This window comes from Saimiri boliviensis, chromosome 18, assembly GCF_048565385.1.
Source record: "Saimiri boliviensis isolate mSaiBol1 chromosome 18, mSaiBol1.pri, whole genome shotgun sequence".
NCBI lineage: Eukaryota > Metazoa > Chordata > Mammalia > Primates > Cebidae > Saimiri > Saimiri boliviensis.
The window spans coordinates 18,609,348-18,629,783 of NC_133466.1; the positions used below are offsets into that span (position 1 = coordinate 18,609,348).

Sequence of the window (20,436 nt, forward strand, 5' to 3'; positions counted from 1 at the left end):
AAATGGAACCAGGATCTTATTAGAGAGACATTATCAGCCTGTCTCAAGATGAATCACTATATGACCTGAACAGTGTAGCCTTAAAATAATGAATAAATAAGCCACATAATGAAATACAGTCCTAAAACCATCTCTCTTCTCATGCTGTCTACCACCTCTCCCCAGAAACATGTTAGTCTTTCTTTTTACAGACGTGCACACACACGCACATGCACGCACACACACAGAGCTACTGAAAATATCTAAGCTTCTCAAAGGATTTCCTTTCATTCTTCATGCAGTCCTTATTATCATAGTTTCAAATGCTTACCAAAAATTTGTTGTTTCTCTCAAGAACAATCAGCGAAACCCAGAGAAGGATCTGATGCCCATTTTTTAAATTTACATTGAGAAAATGAACATATCACAAACACAGTTTTCCAGTATGATATACTCTTGAAAAGCTGCAATTTGCCTCAAGAAATGTCTATTCTTTAGTTTTCACATCCACAAAACCTAAATGAATGGCTAAACTGAAATGAAGCTGTTGTTACAGAACTGTGCTCGCCGATCATGAAATGATGTGTCATTAACATCCGTGTTAATGACATTTGTGTTTGTTCTCCTTTTTCCTGACTGCCTGAGAAGGCAAAAGAGCTGTGTAGCCTGCAGTGACCACCAGGAAGCCTTTCTGGCCAACAGTCTGCCTCCTTGTAAATAATACATAGATATAATATGTAGATAAAATACTGTAATATTTTTAAAGAGACACAGCAGGTCTTATAAGCCTGTATGGATGTATTTGCAAAGGGAAGCTGCCTTCTAGTGTATTTTTAATTAGCTTTATAGAGGCAGTGAGAAAGCCAATTTAAATGTGGCAATTTAGATTAAATTAATATTTCATTAAACTTACAAACCAGTTCTTGTCAGGCCTCTTATCTATATATAAAACTGGTACACTGCTGATTCCTCATTACTTTAGGCCTGGTACAGAGTTGGTATAAGGCAGCACTGTTAATAGTTTAGGTTTATTACAAAGAACACCAGAGGTACCAAACTCAGAAATCCCAGAGGTCTGACCATTCTGTTTCTCTCCTCTTACAGCAAAGGATTTGATTCAGAGCTACTGAGAGCAAGGGAATAACTCATTTCTGCTTACATTTAATTTTAACTCTATTAAAACTTCAAGATAGGATCATCTATTTCTTGTTTTTAAATTACTAAACAGTCCGTGGAAAAGATTTTTAACACTTTATTGACGAAGTTACTTTCTGGTTAAGTAAACGTCCACTGGAAAAATGGGAAAGTGTTTGCAATGGGTTGGGAAATAATACGCTACTTCATTTTGTTGGTGTGTGGCTTTTTTGGGAGAGGGGCAATGATGTCATAATTGCCTTTTCAAAAAGAACTGTTTTTTGTTGTTGTTGTTTGTTTGTTTGTTTTTTTGAGACGGAGTTTCACTCTTGTTACCCAGGCTGGAGTGCAATGGCACGATCTTGGCTCACCGCAACCTCCGCCTCCTGGGTTCAGGCAATTCTCCTGCCTCAGCCTCCTGAGTAGCTGGGATTACAGGCATGCACCACCATGCCCAGCTAATTTTTTGTATTTTTAGTAGAGACGGGGTTTCACCATGTTGACCAGGATGGTCTCAATCTCTTGACCTCGTGATCCACCCGCCTCGGCCTCCCAAAGTGCTGGGATTACAAGCTTGAGCCACCGCGCCCGGCCAAGAACTGTTTTTTAATGTCTGCTCCCTGAGCGACTTATTTTTTGAGCATTTATTCATACTAAATCAGCTTCAATCTTTTAAAGCAGACCAGGGTTTAAGTCACTGAAACTAGTTTTGTTTAATCTTCCTAAAAAATAAGAAAGGTTTTATTACTGTTTTTAAATAATACATGCCTATTTTTTTAAAAAAATAAATAAATAAAAGGGCGGGGGGAGGCAGAAAAATGATAGGGCAGTATCATTTGTAAGTTTATTTCACCTAAGTATACATATCTGAACCCTGGAAAAACCATTTACTTTGTGGCACAGCTGAAGTTCGGGAAGAATGTGATTTGCCCCAGATCACAGAGAAAATAAGTAGTGACACTAACAGTGGCCCCTGGTACTACCAGCTCTTCAGCCTACATTTAAACCACATGTACACTTACTTCCCCCTGAGTTGCATATACATTTCCTAATAATGTAACTATTGATGTATGTGCTCACCACCACTTCAAGGTATATGTTTGCCCTCAAGCTTGTGGTTTGGTGTGTTCTTAAGTGCAGTCAAAGCACCAGTTGGTTCCCTCGTCATCAGGAAATTCTCAAAAAGTACAATGACCTTTCAACTCACTACATTTATATAAGGAGTAACACAGTTACTCATTACAGGTTGTTGCAAATAGGAAAAAAGATGAGACGTAAAAAAAACAAACTTCATTGTCAAAATGTATTTAGGAGTTGAAGAAGGAAGTGACGTGTGTCTTCCTCTAATGCACTAGTGAAGTACTAGGCATTCTCACATCAGTAGATACTGTGGAATATTTAATAATAGGGTATTTAATTAGTGCAGTTCTGTAGTATTTGGTAGTGTCAGAAACAGGCTTTAAAGGTTATTTGTTCCTCACTGTAATTAGAAGATGCAGATGTGAACATTTCTGTTTCCATATGGAGAAACAGCCACAGAAGTGGGCACTTGCCCAAGGTCATGGACGTTGTAAACGTTGGGCCCAGGCCTGGGATTAGATGCCTCCGCCTCCTTCTGACTCCACCAGGCTGCCAGTTTCTACATGAGAAAGGACCTAACCACTTTTCTCTTTTATTTCATCCACATGTCCTAGTGCTCCCAGAAATATTTGCTTATATTTTGGATACTTGGCTCACTGCCCCTTCTTTCTCCCCCACTGTTTCTGTTAACGTGTGGCATCCAAAATCAGTTTGGACTGAGAATCCCACCTCTGAATGCCTGGCCCATGTGCGCCAGTAGACTGGATGGTTCTACTGAAATTGTCAGAAGCCATCTCATCGAGCACGCCGTCTCTCTCTCAGCAGCTGTGCTCGCTTTGTCTTACCTTCTGACCTTTACACTTGCCACCTTACCGAAGGGGCTTCCTCCTACACCTCTGCCCTTTGTTGCCCTGTGACCATTTATTAATCCTCAAAGTTTCACTTCTGTCTCCATTCCTCGTTTTCTTCAGACACCAGTGTAAAACAAGGAAATATGTTCTGAGCATCAGAAGTGGTTTGGAAACGTCAGACGATGGTGAGGAATATCATGCTGTCCACACTGCTTTCTTTGGGTCAGACCCAGAACACATACAAAGGAAAAATTGTGAACAATGGCAAATATACAATGAAATATCCTCATGTTTCATCTGTTTATCATCTGTCAAATGGAAACCAGCCTTTCTGAAAAAGACAGACTGTGGTTTCCCTCTTCTACCCTCATCCTAAGGACAAATTTGATGCGCTAAATGGCAGATTATGTGGTAAAACTTTGCTCTCCTGATAAAGTCATATTTGCACTTCCCCTGGAAACTTATCAGAGTCCTTTTGTAGTTAATTAACTGTAAAATAAGACAAGATTGGACAGTTGTACAAGGAAGTATCTTTAAGGTTTTCTTCTAGGCTGGGAATGATATATTTTATTTCTAATTAAAAGCCAAGAAACTCTCTCTAAACTAACTCAGAGGAAAATCCACCCTCGCTATCCTCTCTTCTTTGATGTTGCTGTGTATCCTGGTGAGGGCTTTTATTAGAAAACTAAGGAGCAGGACCAGCACATCAATAGCGATAAGCTGTTTGAAGTGGTGCCCCTCCTGGTCCTCAATGCTCGGGATTAACTCACTGTGGTTCTTTTCTGGCTACTCCTTTTTTGTAACTTGTTTATTGCATATGCTTTTTGCCCTGCTCTCCTGTGTTCGGGAGCCATAACTTACCATCTTGATTTGTCTTGTTTGCTTTCTGTGGCTCTTGCTTCCTGCGCCCAGTCGAGCCTGTCGATGCCCGCCCTGCTGCTGACCGAGGACTGACCACTCGACCAGGTATTGGACCCGCTTGACTTCTGCCTCTCCGCATCCTGTGCTTCACTCGAGCAGACGTCATCTCCTTTCTGCGTTTTAAGCCTCTCTCAATTGTACTTACTGCAGATTAAAATTTGAAGTGACCTCAGAAACCAAACTTCTTAAAATTTCCCTTGACTTTTCCTTATGCTTCATTTCCCAAGTTCCGAGTGAAGTGATCTGTTTTTTGTTTCTGAGCTTTCCTTTTGAAACTTAAAAGAGAGCCCTTCCAAATTTGGGGTTCCCCCCCCAATAACAACAACAAAAACAAGAAACAGAGTATATAGAGCCTATCCTTAAAAACAGAAGCCCAGACAATTGTAGATGATCAGGTGATGACTTAGTTACCAACATGAACCTCTCTTCTTTATCGTTTGGCATCCAGATGGGTCCTTTTCTAACTAAACCAGGCTCAAACTTCAATCAGTTACTGAAGTAGACATGATTTCCTGAAAATACCAGCATTGGTTTCTCTCCAATGCCAAAAATATATCTTCTTTTTTGTGGGTTGTATGTACTTATTCTCAATGAGTGGCTAAAGTAACACAACAGATGTGTATGCATAATTTTGCACATAAGCCCTTTATTTTTTATATTACTTAAAAATCCCATTAACACTGAAATAGACACTTCATTTTTTACAGTTTCACAAGCATTAAGAAGAAACACATTCTTATTTTATGAATAATGTCATAGCATAACAAAAGCATATACATGCCTGTATCTACTTCGTGAACAACCTCACCCAACTGATACTAGCCAGTGCTTTAGTGAACAGAAAGAGGAAGGAAGTTACTGAATTGACAAATCTGTATATTCCAGGGAGATTTTAATCGCAAATAAAACATACCTTCCCATATTTATTTTCTTCTTTATCCTCATCCCCATGCAATAGTCAAAGAACAAGGGATTAACCTTCTTTGAAGATATTAATACACAGAGGTCAGCCTTTGCTGCCTGGTTCAGATACAGTCCGCAGCAGAGCCAGGAGGAGGCCCTGTCTCTCTTGCTTCCATCACAGGCTGGAGCCCTGACTGCCTCCAAGCACCGTCACTGATGAAGACTCAGAGTCTGTCTTGTGGCATCTTCATGCCTTTATGTTGTGATTAACAGTGGCAGCGGAGATGGTAGCGTGACACGTCTTGACAGCTGGTCTCGTTGAGCTTACGAATTTCTGGTTTTTAAGGGGAACTTAAATTATAGTGAGTCAGAGACAGTTTCAGTTCTTCTAATGTCCTCCTTATCGTCAGTGTCATGTAAGGGAATCTCAAGGGGCAGGAGTTGACATTCCTGTTCTATTCAGCCAACTTGTAAGGCCTCGGGCTGAGGGTCAGTTGAGTTCTGATTGAAACCACAGCCAGCTCTGGTTGGTCATTTGCCTTGAGACATTTTTCATGATGTGTCTCACTTTATTTTTAAAAGACATGCTTTTCATCTACAAGCATAAAATGTAACTTAGAAAGCACTCATTCGACTCATTCAGTTTTACCAAACGTCTACATTGGACCAGCAGAGCCTATATGTTACGTTGAAATATCAAGGAAAGGATAACACTACCAGTCAATGTTTTTTTCTTTTTTAAAAAAATTTTCTTTCTTTTTTGAGACAGAGTCTCACTCTGTTGCCCCAGCTGGAGTGGAGTGGCATGCTCTTGACGCACTGCAACCTCCACCTCCAGGGTTCAAGCAATTCTTGTGCCTCAGCCTTTCAAGTAGCTGGGACTATAGGCACGCGCCACCACATCCAGCTAATTTTTTGTATTTTCAGTAGAGATGGAATTTCACCATGTTGGCCAGGCTAGTCTCGAACTACTGACCTCAGGTGATCCACCTTGGCCTCCCAGAGTGCTGGGATTACAGGCATGAGCCACAATGCCTTGCCTATTCTTTAAAAAAAACAAAAAAATTTTTTTAAATCTAAATCTAACATGAAAAGGATACTATAAAACACTGTCAAACAAAAAACATGTGTTTTAAAGGAAGAACTAGAGCATAGTTAATGGTATTATACAGGTGGGAGAAAACCATCCAAAATCTTTCTCAAAACAGTAAGAATGTTATGTCACTTGGAGATTTCACAAAGATCAATGCACTAAATTCACTCTTTTTCTTTTTCTTTCTTTTTCTTTTTCTTTTTTTTTTTTTTTTTTGAGACAGAGTTTCGCTCTTATTGCCCAGGCTGGAGTGCAGTGGCATGATCTTGGCTCACTGCAACCTCTGCCTCCAGGGTTCAAGCGATTCTCCTGCCTCAGCCGAGTAGCTGGGATTACAGACATGTGCCACCATGCCTGGCTAATTTTTTGTATTTTTTAGTAGAGACATGGTTTCTCCACATTGGTCAGTCTAGTCTCGAACTCCAGCCCTCAGGTGATCCACTCACCTCGGCCTCCAAAAGTGCTGGGATTACAGGCGTGAGCCACCACGCCCCACCAATGCACTAAATTCTTTCTAGGGTTGAAAGAAATTAAATAGCAGGGTCCCTGCTCTCAGGAGCTGAAAGTATAATAGAAGGAATTTTGCATATTTGGAAACACGAGATGGAATGTGGAAGACAAAGAAATGCAAAGCAACATAAATGCCAACAAGAAAGTTCTGTGATGTGAACAGATGGAGTACTAACCCAGGGGTGTGTTAAGTAGAGATCTTGCTGCAGATGAGCCTCCAGAGAGGTTATGAAAGATTTGAGGCACCTGGATTGGCAAAGATGGGAACAGTTCTCTTCAGAGGAGACGGTGGCCTGGGCCAAGTGTCCTTTCATACACAGCACAGGCTTGGATTGCCCCGTAAGATGCCTAAAGTTGAGAAAGAATGCTCAGATATGAAGTGAGGAGATTCTAGTTAAGGTTTGTCTATGAATAGCAGTGTTTACTGCACAGGTTTTAAGGTATGCTTGTGCTCTGTATTTTTGTGCTTCTAGTGAGTTTATCAAACGTGTAGCATCGTTTTGGTTCTCCTTCATCACATTTTGCAGACCACACACTTGAGTCTAATGTGCCCAATTATATCTTTAGCCTTTCCAAACTTAGAAACCCTCCCCAAGATTGTCATGTCATTCAAGTAGTGGCATTGTTTTTGAGTAATCACTATTGTCACTCAGAAGAAATTTAAAAAAAGGTTTTTGTTTTCCTCCCACCCAGTGCTTTATAATCATGACTGAGGAAAATGGCTTCTCCTTAACTTTCATATCTAAAAAGCCAGCATATGGTAACTGCCAGGATCTAATGTCAAGTAGGGGCCACAGTAATAACAGTGGTGATTTCGGGGCATAGTGCCATTATAGCTCCTCCTTCTGGCTTATTTCCAAAGAAAAACAGACTCTGGTGGATGAATTATACAGTTTGACCAGAATTAAAAAAAATACATTCGCAAGCTCTTCACACAGGGTAGAAAGCTACCCTTTCTCCTATGATGCATTACCACCCTCATCCAGTCCAAATAAAGGGAAGCCAGGTCCTTGACCCCAAGCCATGCAAGAGGTGTCATGAAGAGCCCACCTCCCTCAGCCCACACTTGAACAACAGGCTCTGTCTACTCATCATGACTTAAGGGAGAGAGAGCTTAGGGTGAAGTCTACTCATCATGACTTAAGGGAGTCACCAGCACTTAGGGTGAAGTCAGCACAACTCAGGAAAGACTTCTTAACCTGAAATCAGGGTCCCTGCCATTTGTTTATTTTAAGGTTTGTTCCTTTTTTTTTTTTTTTTTAGATGAAGTCTTGCTCTTGTCGCCCAGGCTGGAGTGCAGTGATGCTATCTCAGCTCACTACAACCTCCACCTCCTGGGTTCAAGCAATTCTCCTGCCTCAGGCTCCCAAGTAGATGGGATTATAGGCGATGGCTACCATGCCCGACTAATTTTTGTATTTTTTAGTAGAGATGGGTTTTTACCATTTTGGCCAGGCAGGTCTCGAACTCCTGACCTCAGGCTAAACACCCAGCCAGTCCCTGCCATTTATTTAAAACTACTCATCACATTTTATTACATGTAGTGTATCACCTTATTATTAATATTTCCCTATGTGCGAGCTTGTTGATTTTTTTCTCTTTTAGTAAGATGTTCTTATTGTAGAAAGTCTTCATTAAATGAAGACTTTCATTCATGCTAAACAGAGATGAACTATTATAGCAAGAGCTCTCTCTGCTAAGAGCCTCTCAAACTATTGAGCTGTAAACATTAACTATATGTCATGCTGACTTGATAACATGAATTGAAATTTCTTTTTTTTTTTTTTTGGACCACCAAAAGTATTCACAGTATCATTTCAAAAATAGTGTAGGCTTGTAAAATTTTTATTGGAGAGCCCTTGTTTTCATTCTTTTGAGACAGGGTCTGTCTCTGTTTCCAGGCTGGTATACAGTGGCACGATCTCGGCTCACTGCAGCCTCCACTTCTGGGCTCAAGCCATCTTCCCACCTCAGCCTCCCATGCAGCTGGGATTACAGGTATATGCCACCACACCTGGCTCACTTTTGTATTTTTAGTAGAGATGTGGTTTCGCCATGTTGACCAGGCTGGTCCCAAACTCCTGAGCTCAAACTATTTACCTGCCTGAGCCTCCCAAACAGCTGTAATTACAGGCATGAGCCACTGCACCTGACAAGAGCCATTCTTTACTTTTATTTTTTAGTATAAATATTTGGCCACCAAATCTAAAAGGGAACACTATTCAAGGAAGTTTTCTTAAAAATCTCAGAAATACATTTCTAACCTATTGTATTGCCAGATTTTTTTTTTTTTTAAGTTAGAGTCTTGTTTTGTCACCCAGGCTGGAGTGCAGTGGCGTGATCTCAGCTCACTGCAACCTCCACCTCCCAGGTTGAAGCAGTTCTCTTGCCTCAGCCTCGGAGCAGCTGGGATTACAGGTGTGTGTCACCTCGCCTGGTGAATTTTTTTTTGTATTTTTGGTAGATGGGGTTTCACCACGTTGGCCAGGCTGGTCTGAAACTCCTGACTTCAAGTGATCCGCCTGGCTCGGCCTCCCAAAGTCCTGGGATTACAGGCATGAGCCATCATGCCTGGCAAGTTGCCAGATCTTAATAACAGAAAAGAAGTGAGCTATAAAGAAATCACTGTGGTTATACAAGGTCTCAGATTTAAAAGGGCTATCAAAAGATAAAAATACACAACCAGTGAGAATTAAAAGAGTTTTAGCATCACTACCCTACAAAAATAAGTGTCAGAAAGGTTAGTTTCAGCAGAATGAGTTGAAACTTGCAAAAAATACTTAACAATATTAAAGTAAGAAAATAAGAGTAGAGAGTTCTGTGGGTCTCTTGGTAAGGAGTTGGGGATTGAGGGTTGGGTTATTGAGGGGACCAGAGTTAAAGAGACAAGAAAGGAAAACTGTCCGACTTTTGTTGTGGCTTTTATGTCTTTATTAAAGAGAATGAACTTCTGATGAAAGGAAATTAAAGCCCAAAATAGATCAACATAGGCCGGGCGCCTGTAATCCCAGCACTTTGGGAGGCCAAGGTGGGCAGATCACCTGCTGTTGGGAGTTCAAGACCAGCCTGACCAATGTGGAGAAACCCCATCTCTACTAAAAATACAAAAAAATCAGATGAGTGTGGTGGTGCATGCCTGTAGTCCTAGCTACTCAGGAGGCTGAGGCAGGAGAATTGCTTAAACTCGGGGGCAGAGGCTACAGTGAGCTGAGATCGTGCCATTGCACTCCAGCCTGGGCAACAAGAGCAATACTCCATCTCAAAACAAAAAAAAAGATAGATCAACATGAGAAAACAAAGCCCTAGCCCATTAGTTACCTATTGCTATTTAGCAAATAACCCCAGAATTTATCAGCTTAAAACAATAAGTGTTAGTTTCTTATAGTTTTTATAGATCAGGATTTGGGGTGTGATTTAGCTGGATGGTTCTGGCACGGGGTCTCTCATGGGATTTCAGTTAAGACATTGCCTGAGCTGAAGTCTTCTGAAGGTTTGCTTGGGGCTTGTGGGTCTATTGCCAAAACGGCTCTCTCATGTGGCTATTATTAGGAGACCTCAGTACCTTAGCATGTGAACTCTGTAAGGCTGCTTGAGTCCCTACAACATGATATCTCACATCTCCGCACCAGGAGGTCCAGGAAAGAGATAAAGAAGGAAGCTTTAGTGCCTCTTATGGCCTAGTCTCAGAAGTCATACACCATCACCTCTACCACACCCTGTTCACTAGAGCAAGCCACTATATCCCGACCACACTCAAGGGTAGGAAATTAAGTTCTACCTCTTGAAGGAAGGAGTATCAGCTAATTTGTGGATATATTTTAAACCATGATATCTTGCTACCTACGTCCAAGTTCGTAAGACCCGGACCAATTGCAGCCTAAGAGAACTTGAAGATAAGGTGGAACCATTGTCTGTGGTCTTTGTGGAAAGCTGGGAAGGTAGGGATAGGAAAATGAAGTTCTGAGTAGTAAAAAGGAGAAAAGATAGCTTCACAGTCTACAAGCCAGGTATAGATTGACATTGACTGTGGGTCTCTTTTCAAATAGGTTATCAAATGGAAGCTTTTTAAACAGTTGGGTGAGGAAATGGTGCTATGTCACAGCCAGCATGGATTTCCTACGTTTTGTCAGATTGCCTTTACCGTCTCCTTGTTAGGCTGTGCTGTTAGACTGGCACATCATATGCTGTGGACATTGTGCTTTTCAGTGTCAGCAAGATGTGTGACAAGTCTCCCAGCATCGATTGAAAGAGTGATTAGGCCAAGAGCAAGAAGTTAATTCCCCTGGGAGCCAAAGGAATTGGCATTGTGTAGCCCCAGTAAGACAAGAACCCACAGAGACATGCCTCTCCTTAGGGATCTGATACCTGTTCAAGGCTCTAATGTGGAAGGGGGGTTAGGCTTGCTCTGTGTTGAACCAGCCTCAAAGGACAGGGAAACTGATTCTGGCTTCATGTAAAAAAGGCCATTCTGGTAGGCAAATCTTTCAAAAAAATAGAAGTTGACACATTCCTCTGTGTTCAAACAGGAGCTGACAATCTGCCCCTGGGTGGGAACACTGTAGAGGAGGTGACTTCAAAAGCCCTTTTCATCCTAAGATTCTGATTTTTGATAATTAAATGTTACAGCATGGACACTGACATTTATACTTTTTACTTAATGTTTTTGTTTTTTAAATGACTTTGCATTTTGTTTTTAAGCTTCAAATTATTATTTGAATAATGAAATTCATCAGAACAATGAGTGTTAAGAATCATCTTGCAATTTATAGAGAAGGAAGAGTTTGTAGGTTATAAATTCTGTTAGTCCCAAAGAAGCCTTTTAAAAATTATGTACTGTAGCTCGTTATTCAGCAGATGAATCAATTATAATCTGTATCTGTAACTAGAACACTTGACTAAAATTATATAATTTTTACAATGCTTCACTGCATAGATACATGAACATAATTTATTTGTAATTGGTACAAAGCTCCGAAGTAGCAGTTTTGTTCTACCAGGTAATTAATGCTCATTTTTAAAGTAATGAGTGCACATGGAAAAAGGCACATAATAGGCCAAACGATAAGCCGCTGAGCCAAGCCAACATATTCCAGAAACAAACCCTTGCCAACCTCACAACCCGCATTTAACTTCTGCTTTTCCCCCGTTTTCAAAAATTACAGCATGTGTTTAAAGGCAGCAGAAACCTTATGTTCAGATTTCTTTACCCTTTCATTTCTTTTTGTTGAAAATAGGTAATAACTACAGATTTAAATGTAGGATATCATTTTTCTGGAAGAAAGTCATTAATCAATTTTCCTCTAACTTCAGGCCTAGAAAGAAGTTCTGGGTAGGCTTTGTGTTATAATGTTACTGTTTGTGAATAAAACTAATTGGTTGTCCTGCATATTTTAATTATGATATAATACAGGTTCTGGGTTGACAAATATCAAGACGGAGGAGATCTCTGAAGTGAAGATGGATGCAGAATTCCGACATGACTCAGGATATGAAGTTCATCATCAAAAACTGGTAAGTAAAATAATTTACCTCATTCTACTACTCTGTCTGTCTTGCCGAATGACCTGTGAACTCTGGTTCATCCTGTGCCAGAAATCAAATTAAGGAGAAGATAAAAATAAAATGCTTGCCTATAGGATTACCACGGAACATAAAGAAAATAAATAGGCTTCGTGAATAGTTCTTTTGGACTAGAAGCAGCTAAGACAAAAAGCACAAACATAACAAAAAATAAAAATAAATAAAATGGGAAAAAAAGGCAGCTAAGCTCGTGCAGGACTAAGAACATAAAGTAGAATTAATTTCAATATAGCAGCCGCTTTAACTTCCACTGTATTTTGTAGGAAAGTAGGTTTACAATAGGTTTATTGAAGGATCAGAGTCAAACACGTGCACAGGCTGCTTGGTTTTACAGAGCACTTTATGTGGCTTCAGTTCCCATCTGGAACTGTCTTTGCTCATTCATCTCTCCCCCGGCTCGCTCTTTTCATTCCCTCCCCTCCCTCCCCTGATTTAACTTCTCTTGCAGGAGTAAGATCATGGGATGAGCGGGACCCCATGATGTTCCTGATAGTGTTATTCATCAAAAGGTTTGGGCAAAGAAGACAGCAGCTTCCTTTTCAGATGAAATCACTTTTCCTCCCTAATGTTAGAATTGGAGTAAATCAAAAAGCAACATCTCCTTTGTGGTCAGCTCTAGTAGTTATATAAAATCCTTTACCAAAAGCTTAGAAACTCAGATAAATCACGGATTATGTTAGGCTTCCATCTTATCAGTAGGTACGGTAACGGGGTTAAATTAATAAAGAAGACAATTTTATCGCATTCAGTGGTGGACAGAAAAATGATAATAAAATTTCTATAGCAATAATACTTGGAGTTCTGTCAAGCACTTCTTTTCTGTGTGTGTGTATGTGTGAGCTTTTTTCAAGCAGAAAATGTCTTTTCAATATTCATAAATAAAATTGATAAATCCTAGTGTTAATATCCTAAAGAAACACCTTCAAATTATTATTTATGCCTCACTTGACTCTAAATAATTGTAGCAAATGAAAGACTGACTTGGGATTTGGATTTGCATTCTTAAGTCTCGTAATTCTTTTTTTGTACAAAGACATTTAGCTTTTTGAAGCATGGTTTTCACTGGCAAGATAATCCGGTATCAATTGTTATAAAATCAGGGGTTCTCGATGAGGCTGTTGCTGCAGAGGTTAATCGGAACTGGGAATTGCTGAAGAGTTGAGAGTTGGTAGGGTAGAAAGCTGAAGATTAATGTTCACTCGCTGGGACCTGCATTGTATAAAGCTCATCTCCACAATTACACTGACGCCTATAATGCGACAGTGACTAATGGCGGCAGCAGCAATTAGGAGAGTCAACTCCCTCTACTGCACTAGTTGATAAGATAATATACTATAATTAGTGCAATGAATATTACAAAATTACAGTAGTTTCTTAAAGGCACAGGAATATGTCTAGACTTGCATTTATTCGTGATTACCTCACACTAGTATCATGAGCTAATTAATGATTTGCTTTTTATAAAAATGTTGAGCTAGCATATTTGTTTAGTAAAGCGAATAATTACAAACAGTTTCCCATTTTGTAATGGATATACCATGAGTAACACCCTTTTAGAAGTTTGCTTCATTTGCTATATTTTATATTCCAGATCTGGCATGTTAGTTTTAGCTTTGAAAAGTCAGTCATTTGACTGTCTTGAGGCTATATTGAAAGAATTTTTTAGGGAGCTACAGGCATACCTTGGAAATTTCAGAACACCACAATAAAACAGATTTTGTAATAAAATGTCACACAAATTTTTTGGCTTCCCAGTGCATATAAAAGTTATATTTATACTATGCTATGGTCTGTTACATGTACAATAGTATTATGTCTTTAAAAACCACATACATACTTTAATTTGAAAATATTTTATACTTAAAAAATGCTGCCGGGCACAGTGGCTCACGCCTGTAATCCCAGCACTTTGGGAGGCTGAGGCAGGTGGATCACGAGGTCAAGAGATCAAGACCATCTTGGTCAACATGGTGAGACCCCGTCTCTACTAAAAATACAGAAAATTAGCTGGGCATGGTGGCGCACGCCTGTAATCCCAGCTACTCAGGAGGCTGAGGCAGGAGAATTGCCTGAACCCAGGAGGCGGAGGTTGCGGTGAGCCGAGATCGCGCCATTGCACTCCAGCCTGGGTAACAAGAGCAAAACTCCGTCTCAAAAAAAAAATGCTAATGATCATCTGAGTCTTCAGCAAGTCCTAATCCTTTTGCCACTGGAAAATCTTGCCTTGATGTTCACTGCTGCTGTTAGGTCCAGGTGGTGGTTGCTGAAGTTTGTGGTGGCTGTGGCAATTTCTTAAAATAAGACAATAATGTAGTTTGCTGCATCTATTGGCACTTCCTTTCACAAAAGATTTCTCTGTAGCATGTGATGCTCTTTGATAGCATTTTGCCTACCATAGGGCAACTTCCAAAATTGGAGTCAGTCTTCTCAAATCCAGCCACTGCTTCGTCACCCGAGTTTATGTGATCTCCTAATTTGTTGTCGTTTCAACAATGTTCATGTCACCTTCACCAAGAGTAGATTCCATTACAAGAAATCACTTTCTTTGCTCATCCATAAGAAGTAACTCCTCATCCATTCAAGTTTGATCATGAGGTGGTAGCGGTTCAGTCATGACTTTAGGCTGCATTTCTCATTCTAGTTCTCTTGTTATTTCCACCACATCTGCAGTGACATCCTTTACTGAAGTCTTGAACTCCTCAGAGTCACCCATGAGAGTTGGAATCATCTTCTTCCAAACTCCTGTTAATGTTATGTTTTGACTTTCTCTCATGAATCACAAATGTTCTTAATGGCATCCAGAAGGCGAATCCTTTTTAGGTTTGCAACGTACTTTGCCCAGATCCATTAGAGGAATCACTCACTATGGCAGTTACTAACCCTACAAAATATATTTGAAATGTATTTTGAAATAATAAGACTTGAAAGTTGATCCATAGACTGTAGAGTGGATGTTGTGTTAGCAGGCATGAAAACAACAGTAATCTCCTTGTACCTGTCCTTCAGAGCTCTTGGGTGACTAGGTGCTTTGTCAATGAGGAGTAATATTTTGAAATCAATCTTTTCTCAGCAGTAGTTCTCAACAGTGGGTTTAAAATAGTCGGTAAACCATGCTGATAAGACACATGCTGTCATGCAAGCTTTGTTATTCCATTTATAGAGCATGGGCAGAGTAGATGTACAGTAATTCTTAAGGACCCTAGGACTTTTACAATAGTAAATCAGGCTTGGCTTCAAAAATTTAAAGTCACCAGCTACATTAGCTTATAACAAGAGAGTCAGCTTGTTTTTTTGACACTTTGAATCCAAGACTTCTCTCTAATGATGAAAGTACTAGATGGCATTTTCTTCCAAATAAATCTGTTTCATCTCTGCTGAAAATCTGTTGTTTAGTGCAGCCACCTTCACCAGGTGCTTCAGAAGCTGCTTCCTGCAGCATCTACATCAGCCCTTGCTGCTTCACCTTGAACTTATGTGTTATGGAAAATGGCTTCTTCCCTAAACCTCATGAAGTCAACTTCTCCCGATGTTTTTTCTTCTGCAGCTTCTTTACCTCTCTCATCCTTCGTAGAATCAAAGAGAACTGGGGGCTTTGCTCTGGATTAGGCTTTGGCCTAAGAGAACATTGTGGCTGGTTCGATCTTCTATCCAGACAACTAAAGCTTTTCTCCCTATCAGCAATAAGGCTGTTTCGCTTTCTTATGATTTGTGTGCTCACTGGAGTATCACTTTTAATTTCCTTCAAGAGCTTTTCTTTGCATTCACAACTTCACTAACTGGCATAAGAAGCTTGGCTTTCAATGTGCTTTGCTAAGTTTTTTTTTTGTTGTTGTTGTTTGTTTTTTTTTTTTTTTTGAGACAGAGTTTCACTCTTGTTACCCAGGCTGGAGTGCAATGGCACGATCTCGGCTCACCACAACCTCCACCTCCTGAGTTCAGGCAATTCTCCTGCCTCAGCCTCCTGAGTAGCTGGGATTATAGGCACGCGCCACCATGCCCAGCTTATTTTTTGTATTTTTAGTAGAGACGGGGTTTCACCATGTTGACTGGGATGGTCTCAATCTCTTGACCTCGTGATCCACCCACCTCGGCCTCCCAAAGTGCTGGGATTACAGGTGTGAGCCACCGCGCCCGGCCGCTTTGCTAAGTTTAACTATTTCTAGCTTTTGCTTTAAAGTGAGAGACACATGACTCTTCCTTTCACTTAAACACGTAGAGGCCATTGTAGGATTATTTACTGGCCCAATTTCAATATTGTTGTCTCAAGGAGTAGGGAGCCTGGGAGTTGAAGAATGGAGTGGCCAGTTTAGGGGGCAGTCAGAACACACCCAACATTTATTGATTTAGTTTGCTGTCTTCATGGGCATGTTTCATGACCCTCCAAAACAAGTAAAACAATAACCTCAAAGATCACTGATCACAGATCACCAAATGGATATAATAATTTTTTAATGTTTGAATATTGAAAGAATTACCAAAATGTGACACAGACATGAAGTGAACCTATGTTCATTGTTGGAAAAATGTCACCAATAAATGTGTTCAATGCAGGGTTACCACAAACCTTTAATTTGTTTAAAAAAAATATATACTATCTGTAGAGCACTACTGTGCAATAAAGCTAGGTGTGCTTGTATTTTCATTAAGTTACGTAGCAAATGTGGTAATGTTTAGCAATAGTTTTACATCATCTGGCATAAGATAAACTCCTTATATAACAAGATGTAGATAAAGTTGAAAAATAATGACTTGCTTTTATAAACAGTATGAAGGAATATAGTGCAATAAATGAAATTTCTTTTTTACAGTGTTCTCAGAAAAATTTTATGTTTAATCCAAATAAACAGCAAAAATAAAGCAATATTTCAGATTTTGGTGTGTGGAGACAATAGTAAGAAAGCGTGAGTGCTAAGTGACTTTAAATTCTTGTTGCCTGTACTTCCCTTTGAAACAGCGTTATGCTTTAAAAAGCATTATACTGCTAAAGGTTCATTAGAATCCTGCTGAATTACTATGGCTAAAAGTAGGTAACAAGAGGTCTTTTTTTATTGTTTTACTCCTTTATTTCAGAGTGTTTATCCCTGTGCATTAAAAATGTCCCTCCAAGGAAATTAGGATAACTACAGAGTTGAAAAACACCTAAGTTGCAGTCACTGAGAGTCAGACATCAGGGCTCAGAGTTTCAAACCTGCTGTGATTGGGAAAATGCTGACCTCCTTTCATTAGTATGATCCGTGCCTTTCCAGCTTCTGATAGATCCAAGCACTGTCTTCCCACCACTCACTAAATGTTCCACCTGTCAAAGGGTTTCAGGTTCTTGCAGACTTCGGTTTTGACTTGTGAGGGGAAAGTAGACTTCTTCGTACTGGGGAAGCCACGTGTTGTATATTGTTCTATGAACTATGGTTGTCATTCTTAGTAAGGAGACTACGTGATTTCTTTTTTTTAAGTAAGCACCAAATATGTGACCAACCAGCTGGGCAGAGAATATATTGAAACTTTTCGTATAACCTCATGCAAATGTCCTGTGCATTTAAGAAATGAAGTTCTGGCCGGGCGCGGTGGCTCACGCCTATAATCCCAGCACTTTGGGAGACCGAGGTGGGTGGATCACGAGGTCAAGAGATCGAGACCATCTTGGTCAACAAGGTGAAACCCCGTCTCTACTAAAAATACAAAAATTAGCCAGGCGTGGTGGTGCACGCCTGTAATCCCAGCTACTCGGGAGGCTGAGGCAGAATTGCCTGAACCCAGGAGGCGGAGGTTGCAGTGAGCCGAGATCGTGCTATTGCACTCCAGCCTGGATAACAACAGCGAAACTCCGTCTCAAAAAAAAAAAAAAAAAAAAAGAAATGAAGTTCTTTTAATTGCATTTATGTTACATTGCATTTAGAAGTTAAAATTATTTTTCCTAATTTGTTTTCAAGGTGTTCTTTGCAGAAGATGTGGGTTCAAACAAAGGCGCAATCATTGGACTCATGGTGGGCGGTGTTGTCATAGCAACAGTGATTGTCATCACCTTGGTGATGCTGAAGAAGAAACAGTACACATCCATTCACCATGGTGTGGTGGAGGTAGGTGAACTTGACTGCATGTTTGCAATTGGGAATTAAAGAAGACTGAAAGAATGAGGCTTAGCTTTTTGCTAAGAACTAAGTATCTCTTTAGAAAAACAAATCAATATGCTTCCGTAAGGCTTGGGTTACAGCTGTTCTTTCTTGTCTTACTTTTCATTCATTGCAACTTACTGTGAATATTCTGATCAAGGCATTGAGATTGTGTGTTATCTCAACTTATACTTTGTAATGAAGTTATCAAAATAATACAAATGATAATGCATGACTTTAAAAAAGTATGATTACTCTTAGACTTTTTTTTCCAAAGACAAGCAACAAAAACCAGTGTGAGAAGTTAAAAATAAAAACAGAAGTAGGAGGTTGCTTTTTCCAAAAAAAACCTAAACATACTTATTCCTGTTATTTCTTTTCTCTTAGTCTGGCCTCTGAATACAACCAGACAATAGTAAATAATGTGACTTTTCAGTGCAGTTCTTACCTTTGAAGTTTCTCAGGAGATCACAGTATACTAAATGGCCCACCAAAGCATACATGATTGTTATTTGAGAGTTCTTCAACCTATTATCCTGCACTTCACGTGAAATATCTTAGTTTCGAGATGCTATACAAAAACGAGAGAGAGAGAGAGAGGGAGAGAGGGAGAGAGAAAATTTACAAATAAGCTATCTTTATGCTTTTAAAATGCCATGGGGGTGGTATAAAAATCTCATAGCATGTGAAACTTCTTAGGAACCTGTCTTGCAGAGGTTGTAGTATAAATATAACTTTTATATGCATGGTGAAGCTGAAAAATTTCGTATGACATTTTATTGCAATATTTTAAGAGTTAGAGTTTTTAGAGCTGAAAGATATATTGATGACCAATCAAATTTATCTTCTTATCTTGTAGATGAGGGAACTGAGACCAAGACAAAAGGGTTCAAATTACGTAGGGTCAAGGTCAGAGTCCAGATTTCCCCTCATATTCCCCATTGCTTTTTATTCCCCAGTGTGTTTTGTTGTTGTTGTTGAGACAGAGTTTTGCTCCATCGCCCAGGCTGGAGTGCAGTGGCGCAATCTGGGCTCACTGCAACCTCTGCCTCCCGGGTTCAAGCAATTCTCCTATCTCAGCCTCCTGAGTAGCTGTGACTACAGGTGCACATCACCACTCCCAGCTGATTTTTATGTTTTTAATAGAGACAGGGTTTCACCGTATCAGTCAGGCTGGTCTCGAACTCCTGACTGCAGGTGATCCACCCACCCACCTTGGCCTCCCAAAGTGCTGGGATGCAGGCGTGAGCCACCATGCCCAGCCCCCATTGCTTTTGCCATCAGAGAAAAGTCTAGGTGGTTCTAGGGACCTGAAGATTTCACCATCCCCAGGGAACTGTTTTCTAAACCATTCTTGGTTAGAAGAAGACAGGCAGAGTTTAAATAAATTAAATCTGTAGTAAAGCCAGAAATCTCATTTTGTTCAGCATTTAACACCTCTGCAGATGACAGCAGAAGCTGCTGATGGAAACTGGGGTTGAGCCTCGTTTCCCCATTCATACTGACGTGGATGAGCAGTGTGAGGAAGGAAACCAAGGGAACAGCAGGGAGCAGTGGAAAGGAACGGAATGACTCAGACCAGAGCATGAGCACATAAAAGCGATGACCCCACCATCACATTTGGACGCTGCGCCTTTTGTAATAGTATCTAAGCTTATATCCCTCAAAACAGTATAAGATATGTTTTCATTAGTGTCAGTTTATTTTATTTCTGCTCAAATTAATTTTTAAAAAATTTTAGTTTTATGTTTGAGCAAATAAAGATGTCTTCATACTTGAGTAATTCAAGAGCCCTTTTCTGTTGCTGTTGTTTTGACTTTTTTCATTGTTGTTGTTTTGTTTCTTGAGGTGGAGTCTTGCTCTGTCGCCCAGGCTGGAGTGCAGTGGGATGGTCTCCATTCACTGCAACCTCCATCTCCTGGGTTCAAGTGATTCTCCTAACTCAGCCTCCCAAGGAACTGGGTAAGGGGTGCACACCACTGCACCTGGCTAATTTTTGCATTTTTAGGGGTTTTGCCACATTGGCCAGGCTGGTCTCAAATTCCTGGCCTCAAGTGATCCACCCTTCTCGGCCTCCCAAGGTGCTGGGATCACAGGCATGAGCCACCACACCCAGCCTTCAAGAGCCCTTTTTAATTTAATACAATTCTGTCTTTGCTGCTGGTTTGTCAGTTAAAGATGCCCGTCTTTGATGCCAAAACCAAAGACTTGGCTTCCTAGGGCTTCCATAACCAAAGTAACACAGATTGGGTGGATTAAGCAACAGAAATTTACCTTC

The 20,436-nt window shown here is 40.2% G+C and overlaps 1 protein-coding gene across 6 annotated transcripts in view; it reads left to right on the forward strand.

The window, feature by feature from the left end:
• The window catches only part of APP (amyloid beta precursor protein), a 280,905-nt gene that overhangs the window by 251,179 nt on the left and 9,290 nt on the right, over positions 1 to 20,436 (forward strand). For 3 of the 6 annotated variants that reach the window (XM_039480477.2, XM_039480479.2, XM_039480481.2), the window contains 3 exons: positions 3,957 to 4,010; positions 11,882 to 11,982; positions 17,979 to 18,125. In XM_039480477.2, coding sequence (XP_039336411.1) covers positions 3,957 to 4,010; positions 11,882 to 11,982; positions 17,979 to 18,125 — 302 coding nt within the window. The remainder of the gene's footprint in view (positions 1 to 3,956; positions 4,011 to 11,881; positions 11,983 to 17,978; positions 18,126 to 20,436) is intronic. The other 3 variants (XM_039480478.2, XM_039480480.2, XM_039480482.2) reach the window with 1 other exon arrangement.